The sequence below is a fragment of the Eublepharis macularius genome, chromosome 2 (assembly GCF_028583425.1).
Source record: "Eublepharis macularius isolate TG4126 chromosome 2, MPM_Emac_v1.0, whole genome shotgun sequence".
NCBI lineage: Eukaryota > Metazoa > Chordata > Lepidosauria > Squamata > Eublepharidae > Eublepharis > Eublepharis macularius.
The window spans coordinates 148715459-148738696 of NC_072791.1; the positions used below are offsets into that span (position 1 = coordinate 148715459).

Below are 23238 nucleotides of genomic sequence, written 5' to 3' on the forward strand. Positions count from 1 at the left end.
CAATGCCCTCAAGCCCTATATTCTGCAGGACAGTCATACTCAAAAGTCTACAGTTAGTGCGGGCACTTGCTGAACTGTAACTGGTTATCAGAATGCAATTTCTGATAGACTTTGGGGTAGTGTAGATTTAACATTATCAATTGCATAAAGTTGATTAAGCAATCAGAAACAAACTGTAGAATTGCATGCTCTCTCCTTCCTTTCCACAGTGCAATATTCTGAAACTTGGAATGGAATAGTGGACAGAGTATCAGACTAGGATTGAGCAGCTCCAAGTTCAAGTCTTGATTCAGCAATAAAGCTCCCTGGGTGACCTTAGGCTAGTCTGTCAGACTACCCTATTGCACCACCTTATGGAAAGATAAAATGGAGGAAGCACATACCATGCACACTACCTAATGTCCTTGGAGCAAGAGTGAACTAAAAATGGGTGAGATGTTTATTAACAGAGCCTAAAATCATGGTTTCAGATCTGGACTAGGTCGTAAGGCTGGTCAACATCATATCTAATGTGAACAATTAAAAGCAGTTAAAGCCTTGCATGAGGAATGCACAATCTTATAGTCCTTCCTATTGATTAATCATGGTCAAGCTGGCTGCATCATCTGCCCCAAACTTTTGGGATAGTAGCAACTGAACAAGCAGTCATGTGAATAAGTCATCACAAAGAAAGCAACATCAAAGGACAATTTGAGGCCACTCCCAGGCATCAGCTTGTTTATATCCTGTCAGCACTTCTCTGATATTAAGAGACACTGAAAAAGACACACACACTAATGCTCACCCCACATAGCTCCCACAAACAGAAAAGACATGGTTCTGTGGCATGAAGCATGCTAAATTTTCTTTAGCCTTACTGTAGTTTCTGTGCGGCGAGTTGTCCCATCATCTGAAGTCTCTACAGAAACAACTGACATGGCACCCTCTGGGTCCTCCTCCATAGTGTAAGTCTCTTCCACAATCTGTCCTGGATCCTGCATCCTGGGAATGGTGCTGTATATGAGGTGACTGTGGTCCTGGGGAAATGATTAGGACACAGCATATCAGTACAATTCTGCCCTGTCCATACCAGAAGACTCCCTATTATAACACAGCCACCTTAATATCCTGAGAGAGGGACTGGGAATAACTAAGTTTGCTTGGATTTAAAAAAAAAAGATTAAATATATTAAATTGGTCTCTCTTAGAGTTAAGGCCCTATATCACATACAGAAAGGAAACTTTTGAAACATTCAAGATCAAGACTTTATTTTTATTTTTTTTTAATCAGATCCTGTTCATAAGACAGACAGCAGGGAATGATTGCAGGATCAATCCCTGGTCCCTCCAGTTAAAGGGCAAAGGCCACTCTCTACCTGCTGCTCTGAAGAACTGCTGCCAGGGTTGATGAATCAACAGTTTGTCTCTGTGTAAGGCAGTTTCAAAGCATCGGCATCCCCTTCCAATAACCTACAGTTATGTCAGTGAGAAATCTTTAGTTCTCTTTACCTGTGGTCCGTTGAGTTTCAGTTCTGAGAATTTCTGCCTCTCCAGGTCAGCATTGCCCAGAAAGCGGCCGTTCTGTAAGAGACAACCGGAATGAATCTGAACCCAGGATCAGGAAGCATGGGAAAGAAAAGTCAGCTGCTGTATTTAGTTGAATACATACAATTAGGCCACCCTATAGATTATCTGTATGACTGGCCACCACATCCATTAAGAGGCTAGAGGTATGGACTAGTGTGATTTGAAAGTAACATGGTATATGTTGGCTGTACAGAATCTGGTTCCTTATAGGTTTGTAAAAATGTAGATGTTTCCTTAAAAAATTCTGTATTAAGATCCACACAGTTTAGAATGATACATACAGGAAAGCATTCAAACATCTGTTCCATAATGTTCCAACCCTACAGCTACTCAAAAGTTTACACTACAGTAGGTGATTGTATACAGAAAGCAACACTGAAAAACCATTCAGGGACTGGATTTTCCCTAATACCTTAATATAACAGATCCAGGAAGTTTTCCCATCAGGTACCATGTCCCATTAATCCATCATAACCAAACTAAAAGGTAATTGAAGGAAGGGTCATTAGTGCAGGGCAGTTTTATTCCTCTTTTCGACCTGCACTTCAGTTCTTTCTGCATGAGAGTTTTATTCAGCCCCCCCTGTTTTTTATTCCTGTCGAGATAGTGATTTTTGGCTAAATGGGAAAGTAGCATTCCTATAGCCAAAAGCATAATTTACAGCTGCAAAGCTTAACTTTCCTCAAGTTCATCCTTCAATACAAAGAGACAGAACAGAAAAACCAACCAAAAGGAAAAGCAAGAAAACTTCTGCCTAAAAGTCCACCAAAAACCATATGAAGGCTCTCCCACTACTCACAGTGGTGGTATTTCCCCTGCCCAACTTCATCAGGGCATTAGAGACACTGCGCCTTCTAAGAAACCACCACCATGACATGAAGGAGGGCTTCACTGTCAATTCAAACTGAAGAATTAGCTCTTAAGTCTTCTGTCTTTAGAGACCACCTCTTGCTAAATACATGACCAGCAACTACAGCCCAGAGACATCAATGGTATTTGAGACCACTTGCATTATGCAACAAACAGCAGCTAAAAAGCTGTAGGTGCTAATCTACAGCACCATTTTTTTAGGACTCAGGAGGTCACCACACAAAGTTTTGCCCAAAGAACAAAGTACACTCAACATAATGACTGCCAAGGTCTGTTTTTGTGCTGTGTATCCATCCTCATGTACAGCAGCTGTGTGTTTTTGACTGTCAGACAATAGTAGCTGTAATGAACAGAGATTCCAGCCATTCAGTGTGAAAGTGGTCTCTAAACCCTTCCTTGCTTAACATCTCCATTACAACACCCCTATAAAAATGGCTTTAAGGGTAGCTGCTACTAAATGGGCACTGGCAAGCACCCTCATCAAATGTACATTGCTACGTAGAACATTGTAGCTGGACAACTCTGAGCCAGACTGCTATTAAGACGGCACTCCAGCAGGCACCACTTAAATTGGGAGCAGACAAGCATTCCGCTTGCCCACCTCACCTGTGGCTATTTTACCTGGTGCCGGCGGGTGAGGGTGCCGTTGGCCAGGGTCTGGCTGGCATCCTGCGGGGAGACACGGACGCGCTCCAGCTGTGCAGAGACATGGCGCCGTTCTTCCTCCAGCGCCCGTGTCAGCTTCTCAAATTGTGCCTCCTGCTCTTTGACGGAGGCAAGTATACTGGCAGTCGACTCCACTTCTGAGTCATCCATGGTTGTGAAGGCCCCACACGGGGGGGGAGTAGGGTGCAAGGCAGGAAGATGCCACGGGTTTTGTGGAAACTGGTGTCACACAGAAAGGGGGGTCGAGGGGAGAAGGAGCCCCTCACTTCAGAAATGGGAAGAGAGTAAGAAGAAAGATCTTCAGTCAGGGAAGAGAGATTAAAAATCAAATTTGAAAAGCAAAGTTTTACCCAATTTCCACCAACATCCCGTCCCAATCAGCAAAGCAGAAAATTGAGACTAAAATTTCTCCTTACAGTCTCTCTATGGCAACAACCACAGGCCCAAGAACAGTGATCAGTGTTCAACAGGTTTCATTTCCCAAGGATGCTCCTGCCACAGTGAAGGAAAGAGACTGGATTTAGAAGCCAGAACTCTATCCAATTACCTGCTTTCTTGAAGACTTAAGCACATCCAGGATAATGGATAGGACAGACCCAAATTTCAGCACCAAGCTAATTAACTCTTAGAGAAGTCTGATGGATAATTTTGATTTGCACCCCCTGTATAAACAGCTGTCATACATAAGGGAAGAATTTCCCCCCAAGACAGACCAAGGGTCTCAATTTTCCCTGAACTTTGCTTAAGCAACCTAGATCATGTTACTAGATCATAGTTCCCTCTGATTTACGGACAACCCCGCCCCCTTATGTTTTCATCCTTACTGTATGCCTCTCTCTGGATGGGAACCACAGGGTGAAATTGTGTGAAATATGGTATAATACAGAAGGTGGGCAATTCTGCCTTGGAAAACAATTTGGCCTAGGCCCTCAGCTCTAGATGTCTTCGTGTAGCAAGAATGGCCTACATAAGTTGTTTTTAAGTTCAGATATATACAGATCCAGAATTTTCCCTTAATCCCTTGTTTATGTGGTAAAGGTACAAGAGGCAATCTTGTCTTTAACATATAGTATTTACGGGCATAGGGCACTCTAACAGAGCTCCAATTTCTAAAATCTATTGTAACAGCACTTACAGAATTGACTGGCCTGTTTCAACCCACACTTTTTTCTCTGAAGAAGGAAGTTGCATAATAATACAGTACTTATGAACTCCTTTCAATATCCTTGAAATAGTTTGCAAAGGAGAAGCTTCCAAATCCCTGTGAATCTCCAAAACTGGTTTTATTGGGCAGGGAAAGGGTGCAACTGTACAGTACATGTAGCAGAAGCCTGTGGCTTCCCATATGCCCACATGAACACTTGCCATTTGAAATGATTTCTTCTGCTTTTCTACTCCTAAACAATGATCATGTAAGGAACATTGCCATGGAATCTGCTGTCTTCTTGGGCAGATTAAACCTGACAGGCCAAGCTATTCTGAGGACAGGGGAACTGTTTCTTTGACTCAAAAGCATGGCCAGAGCCACGTGTACTGCACTTCAGTAAGGAGTGGCATTGTACAGGGAAACAGAACCACCATGGAGAAACTTGAATCAGGAGGACTTTAAATCCCTTGACTCATTTTACAAGGAAAACTGTTTCTTACACCAGTTCCCTCCAAAAGCATTGCTGTTTTATCTGCTTAAAACTGTGGGAGTACAGATGAAAAATTAATGCGGCTTTTGGCTCCCATAACAAGGATAAACAAGATGGGCATGAAGAGTAAGTTTTTTTATCAATCATATCTCCAAGCCCAGGGCTGATGTGAAGTTGCTCAGGCACACACTCAACTGGAATGTCTTGGGACACAGAAGCAATCCCCTTTAAGAATGCGAAGCCAGATTTTTATGCAGTCCATGCACAAAAGAATTTTATATGGTTAGTTAAGAGGAAATAGACCCCATCACCCATACCAGCAGACAAAATCAACATATTAAGATTTTCCATACCATACACACCTGTGACAGAAGGTCGATCTGAATTGATTGGCTAAGGCACAGCCTGGTCTAAGTGCAGAAAGTCATGGGAGAAGCAGCCCAGCCACCAACAGCAAGGAAACAGGAAGAAGGCTGCAGAGATAGTAGGAAGGGAATTTTTTTAAAAAAAAAAATCACAAGTCTGAATTTAAAAGGAAGCAAGGGAGGCAAGTAAGAAAGGATTCAAGATTAAACATTTATGCATTTTTACAACTTGTATCTCACAATAACACTGCTAAAATATAAGAAATTTATTAACTAGTAGAATATAAAATAAAATGAGTGGACAGTGGGGAGGGTGATCTCCAGCACAGTGGATCTCTTACACTGTAAAGTGAGACTGCACAAAAGGGAAAGAAGATAACCCCTTCCTGGATGTCAGCAAGCCCAGACAATAATATAGACATGCAAGGGGAAAAATAACTTGTAGGTCTAATCTGTTTCTTAATCTCCATTTATAAAATATTAGTGGTTATATTACTACATAACCAGTTAAGATCTGATTCATAATTTTAATTGTAGTTATTATACTATGAAGTTACCACCATTTTAGAGACTTCTTTGCAAGCCAAAGAGGTGGGATACATCTGATGCTGTCAGCTCAGTGGACCAATCAGCTTGAATATCCCCAGCATTCTGGTTAAGGAAAGAGACAGGAGAGATGGGGCCCTCCAGTACAGATACCCACCTCCGGAAAGCCTTGTCCAAGCATGTCAGCAAAGGCAGAGCCTTAAAAATCCAGCAAAATAAAGGCAGGGATGACATGCTTGGACTAGTCTGGCCTCCAAGACAGATAGTGCCTAGACCCACTTTCCCACGGTACTGGTGACACACCAGCCCGTGGAACAAATTTACACATGAGGCCAGGGGCATAATGGAGGGGGGCGGGGAATCTTTGAAGAACATTGAGGAAAAACGGTCCCATGACCACTATCTCGCCCATACAGCCCATCTTGCAGTTTCAATGGACAATGTGGCCATCTCCCCAGTCCTTCATCCCATTGGAACCTGCTCCTTGTCACACCCATGTTCGTGGCCCCACCTAAAATTAAGAGGTACTGCTTTCAGGATGTCGGCAAAAGTCTTCCACATTACTCCAGGCAGGTCTTATGCCACCAGAAATCCATCATGTACAGAATTGCTTCCCCTTCCACCTTCCGGTGTAGTGGTTAGAGCGTTGGACCAGGATCTGGGAGACCCATGTTCAAATCCCCACTCTACCATGGAAGCTAATAAGTGACGTTGGACCAGCCTAATCTACCTCACAGAGCTATTGTGGGGAGAAAGTGGAGGATGGAAGAATGATATTGTAAGTTGTTTTGAGTCCCCATTGGGGAGAAAAGAAGGGTACAAGTATATAAATATTAATACTGTGGACCTTGTCCAGGCTTGCAAATGTTTATGCCACCATATATTTGTTAGTTTTTAAAGTGCCACTAGAGACCTGTTTTTCCAAATCCCCAAAGAGAGACTTTTGATCCTTTAATTAGTGTTATTAAAGATGTGGAACAACCCCACCCCACACCCAAAACTCACTCAACTACGGATGTGCGATTTGTTAAAACAGGGGAAGCACCAGATGTCTCTGAGGTCTGAAGTCACTAAGATCAATCTCCTCTGATTTTTCTGCTATATGGCTTCCATTCCTTGAATATGCAGAAGTTATACTTAGAAGAAAAAAAGCTGATTTCAAAAAATAGGAACATAACTCTATGGACAGTGATAGTACAATACATCATACAATCGTATTTTTAGTCACATGTACAGTTGTCAAATAAGCAAATCTTAACATTTTCCAATTCAGTTCAGACACCTTGGCACCAGGAGGACTTTGACCCAGAAGAGACTGTCAGTTTGTGTTAGGCCATCTTATGTTTTCACCATCTGGTGGCCTCCACCCTGTAATCTTCCCCTGCCAAAAGCAGTCCAGTTCTGCAGCCAAGAGGGACCCAAGGCCTGGCGAGAGTCATGAAATACTTCCCATTCTTTCCTTTCCAAAATTGCTGCGGATGATGATCAAACTTCAGCACTGAAATTACCCAATCCAGGACATAATTACATTGTCCCACTGTTACAGTCACAACTGTTCCAAGCCTCAGGTCACATTTGTGGCTACAAGTCCAAAATCCAATAGAACACAAAGCTGCATTTGTTTACATATAAAGGCTCAAACTTCCAAGTACGTTTTCCCAAAGCTAAGGCCAAACAATTTCCTCCCAGTGCAGGGGCATCAGAACCTACATGTGAGCATAGGCTCCCCTGCAGGGAAAGCTGCTCCTTTCCAAACCCACCCCCACTAACCACACAAGGTAGAGAAAGGAGCAGCCCCAATAAAATCCATCCAGTAAGTACAGGAGTCTGCCCGGTTCCTTTATCAATGTAGCTTGGATCATCAAGAGAGCTTAATGAATGAATTTTGAAAAAATTCCAGCTCCTATACTCACTTTAACACACTCAGTTTTTGGAATGTCTAAGCCTTAAAAATAGTGTGCAAATGCCTGAGATCTCAGGTATGTGATTATCTGCCACGCTAAGGGAGACAATTTGAGCATACCAATCTTCCTGTGCGGCTGCCTCGTCCATTTTAAACATGGACAATGGCTACTGCAATGCCATACATCTTGCAGTCTAGTGTTACAGCTCATCAGGCTCCAGAATGCTGCATTCCAGAGCCAAACATTTTCTGGCAGAGGATTATACTCTAGGCAATGGTTTCAGAGAAGAGAAAGCAGTATATTGCTACTTGCTTCACTTCATCTAAACAACGCTGTGCAATTCAAACTCTGCATATTCTGCATTCTACAGCCTATATCAATTAGATGAAACTGCACGTTTTTGCTCATTTTGAGTGACACTGCTATCTGTGGGACTGCTTCTAGGTTAGCAACTAGAGGGTCAAGCAAAACTTCTCCTACGGCCACATTCAGCCCGAGGCCCTCTTCTCTTGTCAAGATCATGGCTCTCCCCTTAGTTCTCAGATAAATGTACCCTACAGCATTTGACTGACAATATTCTGACAAAAGTTGGGAGAAGTCAGATATTTTTAAAGATGGCGAAAGTGATAATTGTGTTCTTTTGATCTGGCTTCTGGCAACTCCTACATGATGTCACCTTTATTTGTTTAATGCCACATTTATAGTGTTTCCTCAAATGCTGAAAGGACTCCTTGCATCAGTTCACCAAGCCACCCTGCAGAACAGCTACTATTAGCTGCTGATCACCAAAAAGGGACTGAAGGTAAGAAAGAGTAACTTGTCAAGTCCGCCCAAAGAGTCTGCTCTACTTATACTTTGAAAAGGGACTTTGCCACTCTCAATTCACGTTGTTTTTTCATTATGCTACACTGCATATTCTGCATTCTTACAATATTCTCTTCTCTAATAGCAAACTCATGTGGACCAAGCATCTTAAGGCAAATCGTCTCTCTAGGTAAGTGGGGCCAGTTGTTACAGCAGAGGCCCCAGAGTAGCCTGGACCCAGTGCCTTCAGCCCATCACTGCAAGAGGAAAGCAGTCACTACTTGATGCATGAGTTCGGGGGTGGGGAGGCAAGCAGCCATAGTAGGTAAACTTGTAAATATATGCAAGAAGAAAGTGTGCTAAGGTGCCTAAGGTTAGAACACACAAATGGAGGGTGCTTTTACACAACATACAGCAATATTTAAATTAAGTGGGTTCCAAAGAAGAAAAGACATAAACACGTTTTGTGTAGTAAAAAAGGTGTGCGTTTGTGTGTGTGTTAGTCCAACAATGTGTTTCTAATGGCAGCCAGCTGGATGCATCTACAGGCTCACAACTACAAAGGAGATGCCTTTTTTAAATCTAGCATCTAAGGCTCAGAATTACACCACTTCCACAAAAGCAATGCTACCGCAGCAAACAACTACTCAGAGGACTACCCACCACAAGGCATCAAGTAAGTAGCCAGCACCACATCATGTGATTATATGACTACAGCCACTCTTGGAACAACAACCCACATACAAATTCTCCATTCAGTCTCTCCCCCTCCCCCCCTACACAAACCACTTAAGAACTGCAGAACTTATTTGCAAGTCTGTCATACCTAGTTCAAAGGCACCTGGAGAGTTCGTGTTCTAACCTGCACTCTGAAACACTACACTGGGTTCTTAGGACTAAAGACCAACAAAGCCAAGATGCATCTAGGGGTGTGTGGTAGACATATAGACTCCAGACATTATCAGGGATGGGACTGGTCAAAGAGAAAGCTGGCAGCATGCAGAACTTCTGATTACAGTCTAAAATGGCAGACAGGTGTGTGCCAAACAGACAGGCAGCCTTATATAAATCAAGCCAGAAAGTAAAAGTGTTCTCCAAAATAGATGGCATACAAGGTCAGACACAAATTACACATCACCACCACCTCCTGCATATTCTTTGGGTTTTTCCAAACACAGACTTAGGAGGACAGATCCCTGGTCTGTAGTCATTATCTCCCTATCAAAAAGGGGGGAAAGTGTGCATGCACGCACACACAAGCAACCTGACTTCAGTGAATTATTTGCTGCTAAGGGTGTGTCAACATACTACAGCAAGGATCAATTCACCAGCTGACAATTTCTACAGGTTAAGTCAGCAAGAAAACATTATAAACTCTGCCCTGAAAAAGTCCCTCCACGGAGGCTAAAAGAGTGCAAGTGGGCCAAGAGGAGACTGGGACAATCCATAAAGCCTTTTCTAATTGCCATTCCCAAGCAGCAAGAGGATCAGATATTTACTGTCTTACTTATCAAAAACTTATTCTCTTGTTATGTGCACCACACAGAAATACAGTCAACAGCTTAACGAATTTAAGCCTCATCATATTACTGTTCCGTTATGAATACCTGGCTTATAAATTAAGATCAAAGGGCAATGGACGTACTTGACAACTTGAGGCAATTCAAAACTTATTCACAACAGATCTTCTAGGAGTGCTTCGGCACATTTGTCTAGAAACACAATTTAGATATTTATACCCCTCATCTTTCCCCAGTGGGGACCCAAAGGATCTTACAACACTGTTCTCTTCTCCTCCATTTTATTTCAACCAGGCTGTGAGGTAGAGCGCACAAATAGCCACTGATCATCCAGCAGCATTTTATGGCAGAGTTGCAAGTTTTATTTTCATGTGGCAGAGGTGGCGTCTGAAAAGCACCTTGCTCTGAAAGACAGAAGTTCTGAATTAGAACTTGTCCCACACAAGTAACTTTCCAAGCATTATACCAGCCATGTTCTACTAGTTAATGTAGTGCAACTCATTAAAGTTGCCTGTTCTACCCAAAGCGGATGCCGTGCTAAAAGCATTCAAGGGAAGTGCACGAATGAATCCCTGTTGCTGTTAACCTCTTTGGACCCTCTTTCCAAATCATGTATCAGACAACACATTACAATAGAGATGACCACAGAATCGACTGCACATGCCAGATGCTTAACATGGCCCAGAACTAATCAGAAACCACAGAAAAACTTTCTTCCCTTTTAAGAAGGGGAAAAAAAGCCTAACACACACAGTAGTTCTTATAGCTATGATAAAATAGTAGAGCTGCCATCAAATCAGAAAGCACCTTAACTGGTATTTGTTTTCTATGACAATGCTGTTCGCTATTTTGAGTTCTCTGCTTTATTAAAGCCAAGTCTGGCTGGGCAAAAAACATAAGGACTGTTTTCAAATTGTGACTTTATCCAACTCTTCTGTATAGAAGCTTATTAAAGACAGATGCTGAAAAGTCCTTAGAATAGTTCTAAACATTAAGAGTTGGATCTCTTAATGCAAGCACAGCAAATTTGTAAAGAGATCTTTTTTCACCTGCTCTCCTTTCTGCAGGCACCTGCACCTCTTTGAAAAACCATTAAGGGTAGGAACAGAGTGAGACATGGTGCAGCAGCTGCTGCAAGCCGTAGCACAGGGGAGAAATGCTCTATGCCTCTTAAGAAAATGCAGCAAGATCCGAAGTAGGCCAATTCTTGCTCATACCCCTTCTTGCCACAACTGGCACTGTTTCTAGGGCTCTCCCAACTGGCAGGAATAGTGGAGCATGGGCAGATAGACAAGGAAGGGAAGGCAGCAGAGTCCTTTTTTCAAACTTCCTCTGTCCATAAAAAGGTTGGATCCAAGGATTTCATATATACTCATGTAATCCTTCTAACAAAATTGCAGCCTTATCAGTATGACACCTTTTCAAATTAGAGGCTGAGACAGAGACATGGAGGCTATTTAAAATCACACACTTAAATTGACGAGCTTCCAGTTCATGATTTTCCTCAGAGAAGGCATAGCAAAGCAAGCACACACAAGAAGTGTTGTGTTAGACAGCGAGAACTCAGATAAAGCAATATATTAACTGTTGTCATTAAAGCAATTCAGCCGTTCCAATGACGAGTAAGAGTTGGTACAGAGCCCTATCTGGAAAGCTCCTAGAAACTCTTGTGATGTAGCTTCTTCATTCATGCACTGCTGGCCTACGTAGTGCAGATATTCCCCATATTTTAGTTCCAGCTGCTGCCAGTTACAAGTATGGTGCTGATATGGACAATTCCACAGTTAGGAGAGCGGATGAGTGAAAATTACAGTCTATACCTTGTGTTTTGTCATAAGAAGGGTTTTCATACTAGGGGTGAAGAAGGGCAGTGGAAATACCATTTTGTCTCATTCGCCTCATTTAAACAGGACGAAGTCAATCCCAAATAAGTTCAGTTCCAGAAAAAGTTTCACAAAAAATGAGTCCATGTGCACATACGATAAACTATGTATGTATATATGTGAGTGCCATCAAGTCAAAACCAATTTATGGTGACTCCATAAAGGGTCTTTTCAAGGCAAGGGAGGAGCAAAGGTGATTTGCCACTGACTTCCTCTTCAGAGCAACCCCAGTCCATATTTTCAATAGTTAAAGATTTCTAAAACAGAACTTCTTGCAGCCTTCTACTTCATGACAGATTCCTAGTCAATCATCATCATCATCATCATCAACAACAACAACAACACAGCCAGAAAGTATAACCTGGTGGATAAGTATTAACTTAATCAAGACAAGAGGCCTAAATCTTTACTATCAGATGAAGATACTAGTTTCCACATGTATCTCTGCAAAAAATCAACTTGTTACATGTTCTCTCTCAAATGCCTTTTCTTTTTTCTTTATTTTACAACAGTGGTTGTCAAAAGTCAGGACCCAAAAGTCAAACCTGGACCCAAAGTCTGTTGTGAGGCCAGGAAGGAAAAACAGGATGAACTGGAAAAAGCAGCTCAATTGCAAATCTGGGCTTGCCTCTCCAAAATGTAGAACATGGCCACGAAATAAAGTTATTGCTCAGTAAAGGTAAAGGTAGTCCCCTGTGCAAGCACCGAGTCATTACTGACCTCTGGGAGGACGTTGCATCATGACGTTTTCTTGGAAGACTTTTTGTTACAGGGTGGTTTGCCATTGCCTTCCCCAGTCATCTACACTTTACCCCCAGGAACCTGGGTACTCATACTAAACATGAAAATAATATAAACTTGTTTGGTATTTAGCTGCTATGAGATTCCATCATTTCATGCTGCAGAGGAAGAAGATAACATGGAGTTTCTTGGCAAGAAATGTCAAAAACTACAGCTGAGGTCTCACTTCAGAAAGTCTGAGAACTACCGGTATACAGCAGACTTTCTCAACATAGTGCCCATGAGCACCGCTGCATCCGCCTACACCTATCCTGGTGCCTGCCAAGTGTTTTTAGAAAGTGGGTGGGTCCAGGCGGAGCTTTTGCCAAGCATGGAGATTTGATTGGCTGTTGAGATTTTTAAAAAACAATACTTCGGCAGAAGCTGCTTCCACAGCTCAAGGATCTTCACAGTGTGACTGAAAATATACTGTAGCAGCTATTTTGTGGCTGGTTCCGCCTCCTGCAGCAGCCATTTTGTATCCAAGACTGTCAGTACTCTAATAAGGTAAACACCACGGCAAGCCTGGGTTTGCTGTATTGTGATGTATGAAGTGATCCTCATTCCTCCAGAAATCCCCCCTTTCTATTCACCAATCCACTTCTCACATCCCTGTTCCATGCCTTCCTCCAAACCAATTTCTATAATATAGCTGTTCCGAGGGTGACACTTCATTTCAGCTCAGCAACTTTTGTCCTCTTCTACGATGCTCAATTCCTTCTACCCTATACCAATATAATCTTTGCTCCAGATTCAGATTACTGGACATACTTATCCAGTCTCCTCTCATGTTTCTACAACATTAACAAAAATATTTAATATGTTTGTATATTATGTTCCTACATTGATTAAAGTGGTTTCTGCACAAGACAACCAATAAAATACACCAGGCTAACAAAAATATGACAGGAAAAACAGATCAAATTGATCAAAAAGACCCCTTGAAAAGTTTTGAACCTTTCTCTGAACAGCAATGAAGGTGCCACAGAAAACATGCTTGAGGATCTATTCCACAGCCACTCAATCAAGCTAGGAATTTGTTCCATTATAAAGCCTGAGATGCTGCATTAAATATTCTACGGTATGTCTGCAACTATGTTCCCAAGTACCTATAACTTGGAGAGAAGGGGGAGCTGTGTGTATTGCGACCACATGCCTGAAGGTTCTAATTAAAGAGGTCACCACACTTTAATGCTCGTACTTTCAGCCTTTAAGGGCTAAATGTGTGTGGGGCAGCAAGCCTGGCATACCGCCCCCAGCAGGATGTGCACATATTGCAAGATTCCTACTGGTCAGGGGATGTAAGGTTTCAGTAGCCCTCCTTTACACAGCAGAATTATGCAAAACAAGGATGTTTAAGAGTGCATAGGTACAAGTTACGTCATGCATCTCTCTTTACTCAAGTATGTTACATCTTCACAAGTTTAGGTATTTATAGCATAGGTATAGGTATTAACAGCAAGAGCCCTGTGGCGCAGAGTGGTAAGCTGCAGTACTGCAGCCCAAGCTCTGTTCACGACCCGAGTTCGATCCTGGCAGAAGCTGGGTTCAGGTAGCCACCTCAAGGTTGACTCCGCCTTCCATCCTTCTGAGGTCAGGAGTACCCAGGTTCCTGGAGGTAAAGTGTAGATGACTGGGGAAGGTAATGGCAAACTACCCTGTAAAATGTCTGCCAAGAAAATGTCATGATGCAACGTTCCCCCACGGGTCAGTAATGACTTGGTGCTTGCACACCTTTGCCTATGTAGTCAATCAGACGAGCAGACCAATGATCAAGCACAAAATTCCCATCCTTGCCTGAAGCAGAAGCCAGAGGGAAATGGCAAAAGATCTGTTCATATTCCCATCGTCAAATACTACAGCATTTCTCAGCCAAATGGTATTCAGGAAGTAGACTCCAGGTTTGTGTTTCCTTCACCTGTTACTAATTCTGAGCTTTACTTTCCATACTTCTATGTGGATCCCTGTTTCTACATAAAAGGCACCTTCCAGTGCAAAATGTGATACCTTTGTTACTTTGTGAGGACTTTGAACGCTTTGCCACTCCCTCCCTACACCAGCATGTTTCTGTGCATGCAGGAATGTTAAGGACACACAGACTCGGGCAGGCAAGGTAGTCCCTTCCACAAGCTGCCTCTCCTGGTAACCCAGCCAGACTTCAGCAAGACTCAGGCTGCACGCAGGGTGTGTCCCACACTGATTACAACTGGCCCTAGGCAGAAACGTAAAGCTTCGCCCCAACGTGTGTCACATACAGAAGACTGGTCTAACTAGTTGATCTGATCTCTTCAAGAGACTAGTCTGGCTCCTTATTTGACACACAGCCATGCCTACACCTTCAAGGGATGAAGATTTACATGCCTAATCAGGAAGGGCTCTTGCACATTACCAGTGTCCCAACTTATAGCTAACAAATAACTCACCCAGCTGTGTAACTGGAAAGCTAGGAAGCTAGGCAAGGAATTTTTTTTTAAAAAAGCATGATGGGAGAAGAACAGAAACTGCTCAGGTAAATACATGAAGACACGAGACCAGTGGGATGAAAAACAAAAAAATGCAATGCAGCCAGAGACCCCAAGCAAGGATGGCTCAGCAAAATTCCATAATTGAGGGAAATGACTGTATGTGTAGGTAAAATAGTAGACATTATCAGATTCAGAATATAGAAAATATGGTTTGGCGTCAGCAGGGAGTGGGAAAAAGAAAAGACTAAGAATAGGAAGCAAAAACTCTGTGGTATCCTGATATCCTGTTCCCACCCAATCCCGTGTATGTATCTGGAATCATAAAGGAGCCCTCCTATTGCTGGAAATTCTGTTCTGAAGTACTTTTCAGTACCACATGCTTTGGCATGGGGTGCAGAAACAGAATAGTTACTCTCCATGTGGAGATGGCAAGTGAAGGTACACGTAAGAAGCCACAGAAATATGAGCTCAGGCCTACCCAGACCAAGGTTACACCCAAGGCCTCTCAGGAAGGGAGTAGCAATTCTGAGGTGGAGGAAGGGAGACTGGAAAGCACACACAACGAAAGGAAATGGTGCCCAGTCAGCAGCAGAACAGAGGGAAGGGATTGTTCCAATGGTATGTCAGCAATCTGGCTCCAGGGCAGCTGTCCTTTTGGACAGTGAAAGGGGAGTTTGTGCATGTGTGTGTGAGGACTGCTTGGTGGAAGCCATAATCATAGTTAAGCAAGCCAGAGATGCAGCCACTCCTCCCCCTCAAGTCCTCTTTTGGGGTTTGTGTAAAAGGAAAGCAAGAGTGAGTTACTTCCTGTTTGGAACAAGGGAACTACAAGCACAGTGAAAATACCCACACCCTCCAAGTGCATGAAGAAGAGAAACTAGGAAGAGCCATCTTCAATGCACAACAGCATGGCTTTAGTAGTCCTGGAGCTAGAAAAGAAGTTGTGGTGAGTCCTGGCTATTATAACCAGACATGCTGCACAAGAAGTACTTGACACCATAGGGATCTCTTATTTAGAAGCTAGTGAGCCACACCTCCCATCTGACGATTCCATCAGGACACTAGTAGGTATTTCCAAGGCCTTTTAGTAGTAATTAAAAGAATGTGTCTGCATACCGAGTCTAGTGAACCTCCTGTTAAGTGTCTGCATGACCAAGTACCACAGCGGTCAAAAGGGAACTGTGATGCATGAAGCATCATTTCCATGACAAAGTGACAGGAAAAGGACTTTATAAAGTAGTCTCTTGGTTATCCCTTAGGTTACAATACTGCTTGTACTTCTTCCTACAATGATAGGCTATATAAATATTGCTAGCTTTATCAATATAAATATTGCTAGCATTATACATTTTGTGGTAATCCTCAACTCTCCAGCATACAATAAGAGTTTTCCCAAATTAATATTTACGCCACTGTAGAAAAGCTATTGTACAAATGGTATTGTATTTCCTATACAAGCGCACAGTCTTCATACCCTCATAAATAAACCTGTGCTTGAGATAGTGGCCAAGATGGCCTGGATTCACACTCCCAGGCTCCAAGTGCAGCAGATTCACAAGTTGGAAATCCTTTCGCAACAAAAGACCACTCTTTTCTCTGTGGGAATTTGCAGCTGAGCTCTAGGGACAAAGGGATTTCACAGGCACATACACAGACTTCTCCCTTCTCCCCCCCCCCTTCCCCATTTCCTGTCACAGTAGCACCAGACCTCAGGCTCAGAAACAAACAAACACAGAGTTTGGATTCTGGGAAACAGGCCAGAGCATTCCAGGGCAGCTGGGCCACCAATCAGCAGCAAGAGCTCCCACTTCACCCAGCGCAGCTCCTTATCATTTTAGAGGAAAAACAACCCTTCCTGAACTCTCCCCCGCCCCCTCTTAACCAAAGACAGGATTTGGCTTAAGAGGCAGCTAGGACACTTAGTTTTGTGGCTAAAAGTGTCATGGATCTGGAGAGGGGGGAAGAAAAGACAGAGTACCGTCAGCCATTTTGCTTCAAGAGCATGGCCATTGGGCACATAAGACATATAAGACCTTGCTACCCATACAACAAGCTTATAAAAAGAGTTGTCCCAGACAGAATATTTTAAGGAGACAGGAAAGTTAATGTTCCCTGAACAGTAATTACACTGAGCCTCCCTAATGGCATCAGTACATCTCCACACTGTTCAAGGGTGCCTCACATCTCACACCACACGCAGCCACCATTCCCTTAACGTGTCCAAATGATTTTCAAGTCTTTCTTTTCACCACTACAACGCCAGCTTTCAATTACAACCTTAAAGCAAATAGAACCATGGTATTTGTTGAGATAAGGCTCTGCCTATCAGCTACACAGGAGCAAAGTCCTTCGCAGTCCAACCGCACTAGCCAGAAGAATCATAGCCTGCAGTGGATACTGATCACAGGAAACAGCCAGCAGGGATTGGTCCTATGGCCAACACCCAGCTGACTCAATTTTGCATGTCCTTTCTATGCTGTAGAAGAACAGCACTCAGTATATCCTGCCTAAATCACAGGTCTCCTAAACATTTTGCTGTAAGCCCCAGAGTGGAGATGTCAATTCCCCCGCTCCTTGTACTTCGTTTTACCATCACATGTAGCTTGGTTCTTATACCCAGGGTATTAAAACTACCCCACTATGGACTGATATCTGATTTACAGCCAGAATTCTCACAGAACCCCTAGATTAGTAGCAACTGTACCATGTCCCTGCCTAGCCTTGCAATCTCTGAGAAATGGCACCCCACTGAAACAAGTGATCTAAAGATTACTGGACTGGCTGCTGTGCTCAGAAGATCAATCATTCTACTACCCAAGCCACACCTGGCTCAACTGTCAATCTTTGCATGCCATTTAGAACCTTCTGGCATAAGTACACACGAGACTAAACAAACATGCCTCAAAACTTTTGTTTTATAAGCATGCCTTTACCCATGAGGCACAAGCTTAAGCCTTAGAGTAACCTGGCAATTCAGTTCTAAAATGCATTTAAATCATAAAACTAGGACCCAATAAAAAGCCCTCACTCTTAGACATTTCAGCACTTACCACATATGCGGCTGGCACCTCAGGAATTTAAACTATTTCCACAGGCCCTTGTGGGGGCATAGTACTGGACTATGCAACTGCTTCCAGCAATAGCTACTAGCCTGTATGTTCTGGGTTAGAAGCCATACTGTCACAAAACCCTGGCACCAACAAGAATTGTGTTCATTTCATGACACAATTGAAGAGCAGAACAGGTACTGCTGGCATTTTGTTTTTACTTCCTCCTTTAAGTTTTGTCTAAAGAAAGGAACTTCTGAAGGAAATTTCTTATCCAGTGTCCTGCAACCATGATATCAACACACTTCATTAATAATATTCCACACTTCACCAATTTCAAGCTACTACCAATACTGATTGCAAATAATAGCCAAGCTGACAAATGATAGAGGTTAACACTATGGTAAACTGACCAATAACTGGCTTAGCAACATTTAACTGGCCCTCCAGAAGAGAAAGACCTTCCATCTTTTGAAAGCTGGCATCCTCAGAATCTAACAGCTAAGCTAATTTCTAGGGTTCGTTATATATTTTTTAAAAGCAAGAATTTAACAGCAAAGCTTAGAAAATCAAACGCCTAAAGGCAGTGGAGAACTTTCAATAGTCCAAGAAGCAATGTTTTATTGCTATTTACAAATATTTTCCCAAACGCTTTATACTTTTTCAATACACCCTCCTTTCCCAAAATTAAACTCTTAAGAACTCAGCTTTGTAGGGTTACCATCCTTAAAGTCAAGCAAGCAAACCAAGCAAACATGCAGAATTCAGGGTTTCTTTTATCAGCATACACAGTCACCAACCACCACCAAATATAAGGCTGTATATGCAATGAATGACTACAGAATTAAGTTTCCTGAAAACTCTCTTTAAAAGTCTCTAGCACTTTTGAGTGTGAAGAGAAGCTATAAAGTACATAAGCAATGCCTGAATCTCAGAGGACAAAGCATTTCTAGTAGCAGGGGAGAGAGTTTTTTGTGCTTATGTTGGCACTCAACTTGCATATTGTACTATTTCATGTTTTTTTTTCTCACACAATTGCCTTGGTACATAATGTATTGTTTTGGCATAGCACAAATTTTCGACCACAGAGTTGATACCATTTTTATCTATTATGTCCTACTCTGTGCGAATAAAGCACCCCCCCCCGCCCACCTAGGAGGTACAACAGGACATACTACTGCCCTGAAGCAAAATCTTCGTATGTTCAAAAAAAAAAATCAAAACATCACTGCATTCAGTAACATTCACCTATGCCCGTCCCACCCTACTCCATACGGCTAGACTCTAAAGGCTCCATCTTGTTTCTGCATGGTCAAGACGACTTCCTCTCTCTCTTCTCTGTATATGAAATCAAAGTGTGCACAACTTGATGAATTCAGAAAGAACAGGGCCCCAACAACAACTGCTTCGCAGAAACTGTAGGAAACAGCAAGAAATCCATACAAGATCAAGATCCGGATTTGTATGGTGCTGATCAGCTGTGAATGTGTGTTGCAGGACCATTATCTGAATTTTTTTTTAATTGAGAGGGGAGGGTGTAGAGGAGAAAGAAAAGTACAGAATGGGTTATTATAATCATGATTTTTCAAGGTGAGAAGTTGTCACTTTTAGTATGCCAGTTCCTCAGCACGCACTCACTCACTTGTATTCTGTGGGAGGCAGGACATTGAAGAATCTTTCCCTTTCACCTGGTAAGCTGACAGCTGACAACGTTATCTAGTATTTTAAAAAACAAGGTGGTCCAATTAAAATCTATTGGTGACAGTTTCTTACATTCAAGGTTAGAGAAGTCCTGCTAACATACGTAAAAGCACTTTCGGTTGTAATTTCTCTACTCCATCCACTATGCCCTCCATGTACAAAGTGATCTTCACCTTTCCAGGATGCCCTAATTCCAGGTACAAAAGCAATATACTAGCCAACATAGCTTCTGGACCCAATGTGACACACAAAGAGCATCAAAAGCCTAGGATATTAGCCAACAGCATGCCCTCTATCTGGTCTATTTTAGCTACTGTGACATATGCTGCAGGTACTGAACACTCCTTCCCCTTCTGCAATTGCAACACGGCACATATACAAGCAAGTGTGTCTATACAAACTGTGATGATTCAGCTAATCAAAACATCTCATATTTTTAATCTAACTGCAAAACATGAACGAACTGAGGTTGCAGCCAAACAGTTTGTGCTAAAGGGACTTTTAGAAGAAGCTCTTCCATTTAGTTGAGAGAGGAAACAGCCAAATAGCTTTTTAGCCTCTTTGTTGTTCAGGCGGAAGGGAAGGAAGCAAGCATTTCCTGGTCAGACAGGAAATGACATTGTGTTTAGAAACCAGCAGGAAAAACAACAGAAGTCACCTACTGAACACCAGATTTTGCCTTGGTTTGTCTGAAACACACATACAGACAGATAGCACTGGGGTGATTCATCTTTTAAAGAGAGGCTTAATTTCTGCATTAAAAAAAAGATTATGCAGCCATTCTCAAACCAGCCAGCCACTTTAAAGAGTAACTCTTCTACTTACTCAAATCAGCCCTCAGGGTTAACCTACTCTAGGGATCCATGATTGGACTTCCCCAGACTTACCTGAACAGTACAAGCAGCTTTAGGGAAGGCTTTTTTGTATCATGCTGAAACTCTTGGAGTGGGGGAGACTCACCCCATCTCCCAAGCAGTTATTATTACTTCCTGTATTTAACCTCTCCCCCCTCTCCAGCGACTTGAAGGGATTTTTACATGGTAAACAGTGCATGGTGAAGGGGTAACAAATATAAACTGCAGCACCAATGCAAGTCAGCCCTCTTCCCCTTCCCCAGCTGCATTTACTTTACTGAAGAAAACATTGTGGGATCCAGTCACTTGTCCACAATGCCACACATAGTTTAGGCTGCAGTCTCGCCATCCTGAGCATAGTAAAGTAGCCATGCTGTAGCATGGCATTATATATAGCACTATCCCTTCATTAGTTTGATATTAATGCACGGGAGGTTTCTGAGTATCAAGCAGTTCCAGAACCTCATCTCCCCTCCCTCCCTCCCCCCCACCCCACCCCACCCCCACCAACACCTATGGGTAAATCAGATTTGAAATTTAAATTGCTGCCTTACTTCATCCTAAATTACATGATCATCTGTTACGTTCATAATTGCCACAGAAATCTGTGAATTAGCCAGACAAGCTTTTCACAGACACATTTCTCAAGACAGCAGAGATAGTGTGAGAGGATTGGGGGACGTTTCCTATGTGTCACTGGCTGAGGTAGACTCTTGAGGACATCACCAACTAATGTGAATTAGTGTGAGGAGGAACTGAAGGAGGTGGGTGGGTCCCAAAGTTGCAATATCCTGACCATTCATTTTGACTCTTCAGGGTGGGAGCGGCTCAACAAGAAGCAGGTATCACAGGCTTCTTTATCTAGGTAAAACCAGCTTGATTCAAGCAATGAGGTAGTGGCAGCCATGCTGCAAGCAACAACATGTTCAGAAGAATGTATGTTCTACTCTAAAGGGCAAGGAAAGGGGTGTGGCGATAACATGCTGAGAGGACTGTGCTGTTCTACCTTCCTAAAAGAGTCTGGTTTTAGCAATCTATGGCCAACCCACCAATGTTGCAATAAGGCTGGTCTCCCCTTGTCCTAAACAAGTGTTCTCCAGAGAACTAATCGGGAAAAGTGGCTTAGGGCAAGGAGCAGAAGAGCTTTCCGATTTTAAAAGTTCATTGGCAATGATAAGTATATGGAAAACAACAGGTCCCTAGGAGGTAATATTTCAAGAATGAGATAAAAGGAGATCTCTGTGAAGAAAACAGGGCACTATTGTTTGTTCTGCAAACTTGACTCCAGGGCATTTCCACCCTTTACATGTTGCAAACTTAGCTCTGCTATTCGAGGTGGGACTGCAGCCAATCTGCATGAAGTACACATTTCCAAATACAAGTCTGTCATATTCTTACATTACTTTTTAAAGGTTTACACCTAAAAGTAGCACTGTGTGAATCAGCAGTCAACAGAGGAGAGATTCTACCCTAAAGGCCATGACAGCCCTGGACCTCAGCCAATCACACCAGAGCAAAGTATCATGGGGACATTCTAGTTTGTTTCCCCAAGACTGTTTTAACATGTAGTGACTGCAGCAGCCACATTAAATAGAACTGTCTGGCGAGCCTCACTCAGCATTTTGGCTTTGTTTGGAGCTTGTGGGTGCTGGCAATAGCTGCAAGCTGAAGAACTGCAAAAGGGTGTGTCACAGGACTTGCTCCTATTTAGCAACAAAAGCAGCTATGGCTGCAGCTGGTAGGAAGGCAAGGAACTCTTTCTAATGGCAATGAAGAGCATATGTAGTTCATCTCAACGTTAGGAAGCTAGTTGCAGCAAGTCAGCTTTCCTATCAGACAAATTTTGTGAGAGCCTGTGGCTGAGCAGTAGAGCATCTGGTCTGCATGCCGAAGACCCCAGGTTCAAAATCTGGCATCTCTAGTTAGGATAAGGTAGTAGGTGATGCAAGAAGTTTCTAGACAAGAACATGGACAGCCACTGCCAGTCAAGATAGACAATACTGACTTCAACAGACCAATGGTCTGACTGGGAACAAGGCAGCTTCATGTGTTCCTTCATGTGTTAGGGAGGGGCTGTGGCTCAGTGGTAAAGTATCTGGTTAGCATGCAGAAGGTCTCCAGTTCAATCCCTTACAGGATCAGGTTATAGGTGATATGAAAGACCTCAGCCTGAGACCCTGGAAAGCTGCTGCCAGTCTGAGAAGATAATACTGACTTCGAAAGACAGATTGTCTGAGTCAGTATATGGCAGCTTCATGTTTGTTGTTGCTCCATTTTCCCCACATTTGTCCTTAGACAAGAATTGAGAGAACTAGCGGTCACTGTTTGCACCAGTTTACCCTTCCTAGCATTATTTTAATTATCTTCCTTCCCCTTCAATGTTTCTCATATCAGCTCTCCAGCAACTGGAGAAGAAAATCCTTCCTATTCATTACAGTATCGTAAACTTAGTATCTTGTAGCTGACTTCTCCTATCTTCTTTCTCCTTCAATGTGAAGTCAAAACTTCATCAGTTATATAGTAATAAATCCATTTTAGCTCAGTGATCTTTAATGGTTGGCTTGGGGGAAATCTACAGGTCGGGAGGCACATTCAGAACTTTGTATGGCAAATGGAGGCATTTGATGGCT

General features: G+C 42.7%; 1 protein-coding gene across 8 annotated transcripts in view; it reads right to left on the bottom strand.

The window, feature by feature from the left end:
* The window catches only part of CTNND1 (catenin delta 1), a 56959-nt gene that overhangs the window by 28082 nt on the left and 5639 nt on the right, over window positions 1-23238 (bottom strand). For 4 of the 8 annotated variants that reach the window (XM_054972720.1, XM_054972719.1, XM_054972714.1 and 1 more), the window contains exons 2-5: window positions 5102-5212; window positions 3058-3367; window positions 1489-1560; window positions 858-1016 (exon numbers count right to left, since the gene is read on the bottom strand). In XM_054972720.1, the coding sequence (XP_054828695.1) occupies window positions 858-1016; window positions 1489-1560; window positions 3058-3252 (426 nt within the window). In that variant the 5' untranslated portion in view covers window positions 3253-3367; window positions 5102-5212. Of the gene's footprint in view, window positions 1-857; window positions 1017-1488; window positions 1561-3057; window positions 3368-3518; window positions 3595-5101; window positions 5213-23238 lie in introns of all 8 variants that reach the window. The other 4 variants (XM_054972715.1, XM_054972718.1, XM_054972716.1 and 1 more) reach the window with 4 other exon arrangements.